This window comes from Bidens hawaiensis, unplaced genomic scaffold (assembly GCF_021521415.1).
Source record: "Bidens hawaiensis isolate Kalapana, Puna unplaced genomic scaffold, B.hawaiensis_p1.1 tig00419453_1, whole genome shotgun sequence".
NCBI classification, from domain to species: domain Eukaryota; kingdom Viridiplantae; phylum Streptophyta; class Magnoliopsida; order Asterales; family Asteraceae; genus Bidens; species Bidens hawaiensis.
The window spans coordinates 73,206-85,605 of record NW_027504867.1 but is presented as its reverse complement, the minus strand read 5'-3'; the positions used below and the strand labels follow the sequence as shown (position 1 = coordinate 85,605).

Sequence of the window (12,400 nt, the reverse complement as noted above, 5' to 3'; positions counted from 1 at the left end):
ATCAGTTGGCTGACTATCACATTTCTTCATATATTAATCTTAAATGCTACGTTTCGACGATTGATTCTTTTTTAGGTAAATTTGTACATACTTTTTCTATTCAAATGATTGAACAAATTTGGGAGGGGGGGGGGGGGGGGGATTTAAAAAAAATACAAAAAGAGTGTGCGTGTTTTCTTAAAGCAAAAAAAAAACATGTTTTGCACTCTGTCGCTTAAAAATATGTCGGTTACTTAAGTTTGAGGGACATATACTTGTGTATGTTTGGTCTTGTTATCTACTTGTAGACATATGGCATAGCCATTCACCTGAAGACTGAAAGTTACTGGGGCGACTGTTGTGTGTTTTGTTTAATTCTTTCGCTTAAAAATATGTCGGTTACTCAAAGTTTGAGGGACATGTATTTTTATATATGTTTGGTCCCGTTTGCTACTTGTAGTCATACGGGATAGCCATTTACCTGAAGATTGAAAGTGACCGGGGCGACTGGATTTAAGACGTCTTCTAAATAACTATATGGGAATATCTTCTAAATAACTATATAAGTAGTGATATGATTATTCAGTTAACAGCTTTATAGAAGCTCAAAATATTTTCAAATGGAAATTTGATCCAACCTTTGGAAAATGATAGATAAATTGTTTATGTGTGCCTAACGTGTGAAGTTAGTAAGCTAAAAAGGCTTTTGACCAGTCATTGATTTGTATGGTAGCTTTCAATGATGCGTAAAAGTTGAAGTGATATATATTAAATCTGCTAAACTTACTGTGGAGAGTCATTTTGAAGATGTGTGCATGTCTCCAGACACATCTCTCCGAATGGTAGGCAGAAAAGCAATTACCCAGTCATACACGAGCCCGTTAGTGTCTTGATCACCAAATGTATTATGTTATTAAGTAAAAAAAACATGCAAAAATTATATTGTGTTATTAAAATTCGTATTTCAAAAGCTTAAAGGATCAAACTATAACTACAGGGGTGAGGTATTCAAGTAAGTCCTAAACACTCCGAATGTAAGGCATGTAAGTCTGGTCGGCATGTAAGTCCAACGTTCAACCTTGAAGCATAAAATTTTTGTTTGTACAGGGAAAATATTTTGATCAAGTACTATGGGGTTGGAGTCAAACTGGGGTGATATGGGGAAAGCCAAATACGCTTTGATAAGAGATAGGAGGCATCGCAGGTCCATAAGTGATGTTCATCTAAGCTTTATGCCTAAATTGAACCAATCTCGTATTACTGATTCAAAGAAAATCATGCTAAGTTTCTTAATACATGCTATCAACCTGTCTCTCTATGTCATAATAATGCTGTAAATGAATCATTGTGAACTCATCTTAATCAATATGATCTATGTTCAGATCTTTTCGTAAAAGTTTACTCTTGTCGAAACAAATGCGTTAAGAAATCGATTTAAACTTGGATTACGCTTTTGTTCACAACCCATGAAATCTGATAGCAGTTTTGTGTGTTATATTTGGTTTAGCTGGTATGATCTCATTTCAAGTCTTTCCAAGAAAATCATAAAAATCAGAAAAATTACAAAAATTACAAAAATATTTTTGTTTTATTTAATTGTTTTCAAAATATTTTGGTTGATCTTTCTATCAAAGTTGATTGTTCTTTCAAGACTGATTCCTTGCAACGGAAGCTTATGAAATATCTGATATTCAAATTGGATAATGTTGTCAATAAAGGGGAGATGGTAGAGTATTGGATGCAGATGCTGAATGCTGATCATGGTCAAGTAAAAATTTTGAAGGTTTTGGAAGAATCAGTCTAAGGGGGAGATTGTTGGATCATAAGTTGGTTTAGACTGACGCATATCAAAAGGCCACGACATGATCAAGATTAAAGTGAAATAAACGAAGACGAGTTGAATAATTGCATTATGGTTGCGATGGTGTAATACCGAAATCCCTACGGATTTCGGTTTGTCTAGTAACACCAAAATCCCTATGGATTTTGGTTAGGCTAGTTTAGGCTTAGTTGGGCTTGGCCTTTGGGCATTTTGTATAGTAACCCTATATATAGTTAATGTTTAGTCATCAATTAGGGCAACTTGTTGTAGAGCACTTTGATTGCCATCATAAACCCTTAGAGAGCAAAGTAGATTTGAAAAGAAGTTATGTACCCGACGTTTGGTGATAATAAACGTGTGTATTGAAATTCATATTGTTATTATTATTCATTTATATTGTTCTTGAATCACCAGGGTGTTTGGATTCCGCACAAAAATCGTGTTTACTTGATATCATATTGTGTATATCCGGATTCAGGACTTACATTTTTCAATTGTGTTTTTTACATTGTGTTATACAATTGTTTTTTTTATTGTGTTTTTGTCATTGTGTTATTTTTTATGGTGTTTTTTCATTGGGTTTTTTAAATTGTGTTTTTTTCATAGTATCTCCCATTGTGTTTCTCCGGTGACCGTTTTCGGATGACCTTTTTCAGTGATTGTTTTTCGATGACTTTTTGTTGATTTTTCCGTCGAAATTTCTCGGGGATTGTTTAGCAGTGACTTTCCAACGGCTTTTCCAGTGAATTTTTCTTGCGAAATTTCCGACAAGGTGGTGGCGGTGGGTGGTGGTGGGTGTAGGTGATGAGTGAAAATGTAAATGGGTTTTTGAGATAGGAATTGAGTTTTCAATATTAAAATGGTGTACTAAAATACCCTCTTTCCTAGCAATATAGGAAAATCAAACTTCTTATTTGAATCTAACCCTAAATACGTTTACCAGATACCATTCCATTGAAATATTTGGTTACCATGTGGGAATGACATTTACTATAAATTATTGTTATTTCTAAGACATAAATTATTAATTTTTTAAAAACTTATATACGTTTTTTCATTCCATCATAATGGTCTATTCCATGTCGCTTGTCATTCATGCGTACCAAAAGTTACATAATGGATTCATTTAAAAATGTACACATTTAAGCGATCTTTATATTTGTTATTTAAAAAAGACAGAATTATAGAAATTGTCCTTTATGTTTACCCAGAATTTCCCTGGTGGTCTTTTATCTTCCAAACTGATGATTATTGTCCTTTACGTTTAAAAATGTTACATCTTTTGTCCTTTATGCCTAACCCCGTTAAAAAATCTCGTTAAGTTGTGTCATGTGTTGCTGACGTGGGGGTATTACTGTAATTTTACCCTATTAAAAAAACATTTTAGTTTTATCCCAAACCCTTCTCTCTGCTAGAAAAAACCTCGACTCTTCTTCTTCTTCTTCTTCTTCTTAATACCCCTTCTTCCAACCTACCTACAACTAAACACCAGAGCCGACCCTATGAATTATTTCATTGCCATCATAGCTTCACCTCCGGCGAGCCACCACCACCGTCTTCTCCGGCAAGCCACCGACACTGCCACCGGAACCACCATACACCATTCTCTCTCTCTCTCTCTCTCACACACACACACACACACATCCACCAACACTACCACCACCATTGTCGTCCGACCAAAATGAAACCCAAATCAAAATCCATTAGCATATTCCGGTAAATCGGAACCTAACAAAAGCCCATTCATCGCCCTTGGCCAAATTGGAAGCCTATCAAAGTTCATTCATCCTATTCCGGTCAAATCGGAAGCCTAATCAAAGTTCATTCTTCCTATTCCGGCCAAATCAGAAGCCTTATCAAAGCTCCATTAAAGTATTACGACTCGATCCACCTGAAACCCACATTCCGTCGCGATTTAACTGTTGTTTCAGGTAAATCGCATATGTTGATGGGTGGATGTTGAAGGGAATTAGAATTTTAGGTAAATCCCGACGATGACGGTGGAGCTTCCCATGCATCATCTTTATATCAAGAGGGCTTGAATATAAATGGGAGGGGAGGCAGAAACGGTAGTCAGAGCTTGAATGGTGATGTGGTGTGGATATGGGCAGTGGTGTGGGATGGATTGTCGTCGTGGTGACGGGTTGGTGATAGGGTAAGAAGAAGATAGAGAGAATAATTATATATATATATATATATATATAATTATTAAAATGATTTTTTAAATTAATAGGTAAATTGAACAATTCGCCATCATGTGTAAAGCACATGACCAGACTCGACGATAAAAACTGAGTTAGGGCTAAAGGACAAATTGTGTTACATTTGAAAACGTAAAGTACAAATCACATCAATTTTATAGAAAAAGGACAACCGTTGAAATTGGCTACAACCATAAAGGACAATAAATGTAATTCTCTCTTTAAAAAAATAAAAAAACTACTAACTTTAGACATGAAACACAAACCAAGTTTAATTAACAAAAAAAGCCTCACAAAGGTTATAAATCAACACATGCTTTTAGACATCTGTCTGAGACATAAATTCATTCAACAAACTCTTGACAGTTGACACCAATACAAAAGGCTAGAAACCAAAATTGGATTTGATGTTTTTGTTGTTAAGCACCACCATTTCACTTTTCCATCACCTCGGTCTCACCCTCGACCTCACCCTTTTCAACTCGCTTACCTGAAATATCCCCACAAAAAGACAGTCTAAAACGGACGTACCCGTTCAAATAGTTAAAAATAAAACATAAATCAATTTAAAATTGCCACATCAGATTAAAAACTCTTGCCAACTCGCCTTTCTTCTTCTTGCCACCACCTTTCTTTTTGGTCTTTACGGGAAGCGCTAACCACGCTTTGATTTCAAGGTTATCAACCGTTTTAGTAGGCTGCAACTCCTGAAGTGCATGAGACGTTATGCGGTCCGATCCATTTGGCGTCAGAAGAACCGTGAACTTGATATGTGCCACAAAATCACCTATAAAATGCAACGTTCGTTTCATCTTGGGTAAACACTAATATTAACAATAATAATAGTGACTTGAAAATACTAAAAACAAAATGAGGCTTTTCATGACGAACAGAGCAACACTAATAATAAAAATAACAATAGTGACTAGAGAAAATACTAAGAACAAAATGAAAATATGTCTTACCAGGCTTTTCATGAAGAACAGGGTATGGCTGCAAAAGCTCATGGTTGACACATTCCACCAATCCCAACCGAGCACGTTTTTCTTCCAAAGCCCTATCACAAACAAAAACCAAGCACACTGACTTCCATTTGAAAACTTCATAAAAAAAACTATAAAACTAAAACACGGAAAATATGAAATGATACCTAGCTGAAAATGGCATGATTGGAAAATTCTGACTAATCTCACTGAATATAAACCGAGATGCTTTCATTTTCAAATGATAACTCTTGTCAACTGCTCGTTTATATATTGTAGTCTGTTTTTCATCCAACAACTTTGGCTGAAAAACAATCATGAAACCATTTAAATTATAACATAGAACCACAAAATTAAGATTAAAACTAAATTAAATAATCACCTTGCCATCTCCGGTGCTGGTGACGATATCAATGGCATAAACTTCATTTTCCTCAAACTCGGCATCATCGACCCTTGTCTCAGGATTTGAGACACTCAATACGACTTTGTTCCCATCAATCACAAACTGTTTCAGTTGGTGGCTCAAAACACCTTCCACAATTTTGCAGTCGTATGCAGCAGCAACCTCTTGAATGGCTTTTGTCACATCTTGATTCTGAAGAAACAAAATCACACAAAAATAAATTGATATAGATTGATTAGATGGAACAATATTTAAATTGTAACCATTTAGATATGCTAGAACATAATTTCTGTCAGTGTAACTATGACTATTAAAAGCATCATTGGAGAAACTCCATTGCACATAAATACCATCATCATGTAGAAAAAAAATGTTCTAATTTTTAAGAAATTCATGAAAATTTAGAAAGCTAGAAAAGAATAATTTAAAGATACAATATTATCTATATAGAGACAGAAACCTGGCGCGACAAAGTTAAGAGTTCTGATTCTTTTGATTTTTACTATATAATATATAATTGTGACACACCGACGTAAAGTTATTTGTAGCATGGTGGTTATTCTGTGGGTGGGTGTATGGTTTGATTGGAGTGTGTACCACCCGAGTTCGATTCTCAGCTATGAAAAGAAATATTTTCTTTTTTTTTTATGTAGTTGGTCGTTTATTTCGTTTACATTTGATACTTTCTTTTTAAACGTGTCTTTTATGATTTGGTGTTGACATCGTCAGCACCGGTCGAATTTACGTCAATTCACCACAATTGTATGTGCAGTTTTCTTGTTTTGTTTTGTTTTTTTAAATTGTCAATTTTCGCAGTGTATTTGTTGTTTATTTTTTTCATTTTAAATATGTTAATTTGTTTGGGCGTTGGCGAATTTTAGTACTAATACCATAATGAACGTAACCGGTACCGTTCGACTCACGACGACTTGGCGCCGCAACGTCAGGTTTTTACCGACCAGATAAACGTCATTTTAAAATATGTTGTTGTGTAATATAAACTATACGGCTTTTCTGAGTGTTTACTAATTTAATTTTTGGTTTAGTGCCAATACCATAACAAATTTAACTACTCAATGCGGTTTTTGTTTTGTTTTGTTTTAATTGTTGATTTTCGCTGCGTATTTGTCTTTTTTTTTTCATTTTAAATATTTTAATTTGTTAAAGCATTGGTCAATTTTAGTTCTGGTACGTAATGAACATAACCGGTACCGTTCGATTCTCGACGACTCGGCGCCGCAACGTCCGGGTTTTACCGACCGGATAAACCTCATTTTAAATATGTTATTGTAATATAAAAGTATACGACTTTTCTGAATGTTTACTAATTTATTATTTTTTTTGTTTAGTGTCAATACCATAACAAATTCAACCGATACCAATCCAATTTGTCTCGCCTTGATCATAAGTTGTATGTGTATCAATGTTATTTTGAACGTTTACAGATTTTTTGATTCTGTGCCGTTGCCATTCGAAAGACAATGTGACCGACCGAATTTACAGCGGGTTTTGGGGTTGGATAATCTATCAAATATTGATTCAGTGTGGAGAAGATAGGTTGACCGAATTCGCAGAGTTGCGTCGCCGCGCGGGCTTACATCTAGTATCAGAGTAACTATGACAAAAGAAACATTTGAAGCAGTCTCCAATAACAACTATTATAGTCATCATTTGTAGACAGGTAGCACCAATCAAGACCAACATTTGGAACATGATTTCTGTAAGTGTAACTAACTAACTATGACTATTAAAAGCATCATTGGAGCAACTCCATAGCATATATATCAGCATCATCAATAAGAAATATCATGTTTTAAAATAATCAGAAAACAACATTAACAAAATGAAAATTAGTAAATGTGACAAATTCAAGATTAATATGATCTTACATCTTATAAGAGCTGACAATATTAACTAAAATGACACGTAAGTTGCATTCAAAAATACTTGTTTAAAAATGTAAGCTCACTAAGAAGCACACTCAACCAACCGAGCGCATAAGCTTGCAGAAACCAAAGATAAAGCTGACATTGATATAGGCAACAGGGAAAAAGAGGAAATCAAGAAGCATGTGATCACCTCGGCAAAGTTGCCCAACTAACAACTCCAAAATGTAAATGCATGTAACAGATAATGACTTGTAAAAAAAAAACAATTAGCTTTTAAAAAAAGTATACAAGTTTCGCAAAAAAAAGTGTAAGATCAAAAGGCTCATGGTCAACGAAGAAAATTAGATGTGCATTGGAAACCTAATATAAGCAAAGATCATTAAAGGCAACAAGGAAAAAGAGAACCAAACTAATAAACAAGTGATAAATGCACATAACAGACGAACTTAAGTGAAAAACAAAGCTTTTTCGGAAAAAAAAAGTAATTTGAGTTTTATAAAAAAAGATTTAAGCTCACATGGCTTATGGCCAACTAACAAATTAGATGCACACTGAAAACCTAAAAATAAGCTGGATCATTATTGGCAACAGGGAAAAGAGGAAACTAATATTCAAGTGACTATGCAAAGTTGCCTCATCAAAAAAAAAAGGAAAGGAAAAAAACTAGTTTGCTTTTATAAAGAAAATAAAGAAAAAGGAGTAAAAACAAAATCATGATTTCATATTTGGAATACTCCTCAAAGCAAAACTAGAGTTTTTGAAGGTAAAAAAAGTAGCCTCAATTAAAAACGCCAAATAACAGATAGATCACAAAAACAGGTGTATAAAAGTCACAAAAAAATGTGTAGACGCAAAAAACTCATAGTCAACTAATCGTTTAGTTGCACACAGAAAACCTAATATAAGCCAAATTATTGTAGGCAACAGGGAAAAAGAGGAAACCAATATGCACGTGATCACCTCGGCAAAGTTGCCTCATTCAAAAAAAAAAAAGATGCAGTCCATTTCCATAAAAGAAAACAAAAGTCATGAATTCAAAACCCCAAAAAACAGCCAAGAAACAGTTACTCATATATTTTTAACTTTCATTGTAAAAAAAACTATGCAGAACATTTAATAATCATCTCAAAATGTTTTGAAGAGAGCTATTTAACGATGTTACCTTCTTTCCAGGCTTCACAAGTCTTAAGGCAACCTCAGCTGCAGTATTTGCAGCTGCAATGGCATCAGCCGCTCGACCTGTTACGGGGCCTTGTTGAAGCACATGTGTGTGGGCCACGACAGCAATAAAACCATCAATATGACACCCCACATCACTGAAACCAAACATTTAGTCACAGATGATGATTAAAAATTGAGCACATACATATACATATGGAAGATGAAACGATAATAAGACTTACATCTTCAAAATGTCACCTTGTTCCAACAAAGCTTCATCACTGGCAAGAGGTGAGAAATGACAGACTGTGTTGTTAACTGACAAACACGTTGGAAAGGCAACACCTCGTTCAATCTTCTTCTTGACATTCTTGTACATATTCCCAGTTTGCCTGAACTTGAAAACAGATGTCACAAATGACCTAGCCGTAAAAAGCTTTCAAATACAAAAAAAGAAGTCGAACTCACTCTCTGATGTATGAATCTCCCTTTTCACATATATCAACAATCTTGGCTTTCGGTTTGCATTCTGACAAGACCAACTGCAAGGCCTCTGTATTGTATAGTTCAAAAGTCAGGTGATAAAACTACTACAGAGCCCAAACAAGTAGTTTTTTTTTTTTATTATAATTATTTATTTGGTTTCAAACAGAGAGAGAAAGAGAAGTGGTAACTGTTGACGATTTCAGCAGCGGATTTGTATTTGGTTACAACTTCTGTAGACGAAAGATCGAGTTCCTTCTCTTCCGCTCGTTCATCGTCCGACATCATCAGCCTCCTATTCAATTCAAATTATTAAAACTAACAAATCGATAGGAAGAAGAAAGAAAGAAAGAGATGTGTGATTACGGAAATGAACAGAGCTACTATTAGGGTTTGGAGGTCGGCGGTGACCCTATAATAATAATAAACTTCTTAGGGTGGGTTTCCTCGTTGGATGACACGTCAAATACCACCTCTTCAGAGTTTTTCTATTTTTTTTTTCTTTCTTAAAACATACTAACAACAGTTTCATATGTTCGTACATACAACGCTAGGTGGCACAAGACCATTATATCAGGAAAACCTGTTGCCCAAAGCTCCAATACGATAAACCCGGTTTAGATCGAATTTGAACTTGAAACTTTGCCTTCTCAAACTTAAATCTTTACGTCCACTCCTATGTCAACTGGGTTTTACCTCAATGAATAAATCACTCATAAACTTTATGAGTGATTTATTCATATATTATAGGAAGTGGATGACAGAAAAATTTCATCACTATATTTTGGAAGTCATGATTCACCCTAATTTATTTTTTAATATTTTTTAAAATTATTATAAATGAGGGAGAGAGAAAAATCTCCCTATCTTGTAATATAGGAAATTAGAAATAATAAAATAACAAAATAATGAATGTCGATGATTTAACTAGAAAAGTTATTTAATAATAATTAGGTATCACATATGGCACATTGCGCCGAGTTGATGAAAAAAACAGTAGTCTGCAACTAATGTTCATACTTTAAACTTTTACTAGAGTGAGATGATTAGGGTGTGTCTTCCCACATTCCTATCTCGCTTCATTATTGGTGCATTTAATCTACATTAATGTACATGTTGTACTGTTAATGGCTCACATGGGTATTTCCATAATAGCCCGTTATTGTAGTGATTTATAATTGATATTTCAGCGTATAGTTTCATTGTTATCGTTACATTGGAATCATGGGTGTTTCCACAGTAGATCGTTATTGTAGGTGATTCGTAACTGATTTGTTCAGTGTGTAGTCATTGTTATCGAAAAATTGAAATCGTAGGTATTTCCTTAATAGACTATATAGTTGCTCTATCTCTAATTGTTCATTGTATTGTGTCGTTCTTAACCATTTATTGTTTTTGCTATTGTTTCCACCGTTGTTGAACAACTTTTGGCTCATCTATGCTTTTTGTTTTTGTTTTCTTGTACTTGTTACATGTACTCAAGGGAACCATTGAAATGTGTGATAAGAGAGTAAAGACTAGACGTTGGAAACGAGGAACTTAATAAAATATCTTTTGAGTGAAACAACTTTATTTATTTTTCGTTGTAAGTTATGTTGAGCCCTTTTGGTATTGAAAAATTCTGTGATTTACCATATCGAGTAGCATGTCAACCCTAGTCGGGTGATATCTAATAAAAGAAAAGACTTTAAGCAGCCGACCTCTTTACACGTCACCAAATTGAATTAAAGTGTCATATGTCATTCTCAAAACACTTATTTGTCCACATGCTTGTCACATCCTACCATGAGGGGCTTGGTCGATTACAGACAAATAGTTTACCAAGTGTAAGCAGCGGAATATTTTTAATAAATAAGTTATAACGTTTGCACTAAGTATTTATGACAAGGTGTAACTACACAACTATTTCTTCTTTGACAATACTGCAATCACGTGGTTAGTTCTACTAATCTTCTTGGCATCTAATCTTCATTGTTCATGTTTGGTATACGTCTATCATTAGGCATTCTCATTACAAAGCTAATCCAAATTGCTATCCACATAGTACCTGAATACATGCTAAAAAGCGTCAACTAAAAATTTGGTGAGTTCGTGAGTTTAGCTCACATACACATAAAAGATTTAATTCATAAAAGCGCGCAAGTTTGTGTGTATGTAAGTATAAAGCATGGTGCACATCCATCAAGTCCACACTCAATTATGCATTCGATCATAAGCCTCCCCTCGACTTACAACCGAACGGCACCCGTCCCCGATTATTACTCTGCCAAGCAACAATCCAAACGTTAGGTTATATGCTGCAACGGTCCGCAGACCTCAGTGTGGTTTACCATATAGTACTACCCATAGGAGCCATAGGCTTACTCCCTGAGTTAATGATTGAGTAATTTAAAGTGGGACAAAAACATGGCAGAAACAGTTCTTGATAATGTCACACCCTCAAAATCCACTTATAGAGTTTTACTGTTAGAGGGTGTGAACTAACAGGATCAAAATCCTTAGTTATATCAATCACCATTATTAAAGTCTTTTAAAAGCAACTAAAGACATACAAGTCTTAAGTAAATGCGGAAGCGTAAACTGTAAAGTAAATTGTTGCGTCACACAGGACGACTTAAAGCAACAGTTGTCATGATAAAATTAAAAGAAATTTAAATCATAAGAGTATAGTGAATGCATGTCCTAAACCGCTTGCCCGCCTCGGCTACCTAAGATAAACATACTAAAAGTGTCAACACAGGGTTGGTGAGTTCACAGGTTTAAATAAAAATCAAGAGTTGCGTTTTAGCGTTACCAGATAGAGTTATGTCAATATATATCAATAGGTAGCTAACCTATCAAACATGTATTACTAAGTGTTCGACACCGAAGCTGACTGATTATACATTTACCTTGTCGCCATGTCAACAACGACCATGGTAATGTGTTAGCCAAAATTACACCCACTCGACCTACAGTCGAGTTTAGAGTTGGGTGGGGTTTGTCAAACCCAGTAATATTACTCAACACTGACTCACTATTATCCAATATTAACCGGTTCGATTGTTCAGAAGGACTTAGTTGGTTTGTTGCCACTTAGCCTTATAAGTGATATATAAAGAGTAAACAAAATCTAAAGCGTTGGAGTATGTTATCTCCCCCTAATAAAAACGTTAAAGAGTAAAAGGGGCCGTGAAACTCACTGTTTGCGAAGTTATCGAAGTCTGGGAAAAGCATGCGTAAAAGAAATCCTCACTAGTTCTCTAAAACAAAAATGATATTTCTAAGTGTTTTGAACCACGAGTGAGTCTCTAGACTCGACACATAAAAGTTATGCATGAGATGTGTTCGTGTTACGTTTGTGAAATAAGTGCGACTCGATAACACGTTGGTGATAAGTTACGGGTGTGATTAAGTAGGGTATTAAATGTTACTATGATACATTTTCAGTAAAACATCTACCACAAGGGCAAATATGTCAAACACATTTCAAACAT

General features: G+C 34.8%; 1 protein-coding gene across 1 annotated transcript; it reads right to left on the bottom strand.

The window, feature by feature from the left end:
• Positions 1-4,135: 4,135 nt before the first annotated feature.
• Positions 4,136-9,325, bottom strand: LOC143608917 (ERBB-3 BINDING PROTEIN 1-like). Its single transcript, XM_077083818.1, has 10 exons — positions 9,309-9,325; positions 9,116-9,216; positions 8,910-8,994; positions 8,684-8,833; positions 8,443-8,596; positions 5,368-5,583; positions 5,153-5,289; positions 4,968-5,059; positions 4,610-4,789; positions 4,136-4,492 (listed from the first exon to the last, which is right to left on the bottom strand). The coding sequence occupies exons 2-10, from the start codon at positions 9,210-9,212 to the stop codon at positions 4,437-4,439; spliced, it is 1,167 nt and encodes a 388-aa protein (XP_076939933.1). The 5' UTR covers positions 9,213-9,216; positions 9,309-9,325; the 3' UTR covers positions 4,136-4,436.
• Between the last annotated feature and the right edge of the window lie 3,075 nt (positions 9,326-12,400).

Bases quoted from the DNA above. Each gene is read 5' to 3' on its own strand.
- LOC143608917 (XM_077083818.1), bottom strand. From the start codon at position 9,212: ATGATGTCGGACGATGAACGAGCGGAAGAGAAGGAACTCGATCTTTCG. The intron at 8,834-8,909 runs GTGAGTTCGACT...TTTCAAGTTCAG, and splicing joins GGAGATTCATACATCAGAGA to GCAAACTGGGAATATGTACA. The intron at 4,790-4,967 runs GTAAGACATATT...TGCATTTTATAG, and splicing joins TGTTCTTCATGAAAAGCCTG to GTGATTTTGTGGCACATATC.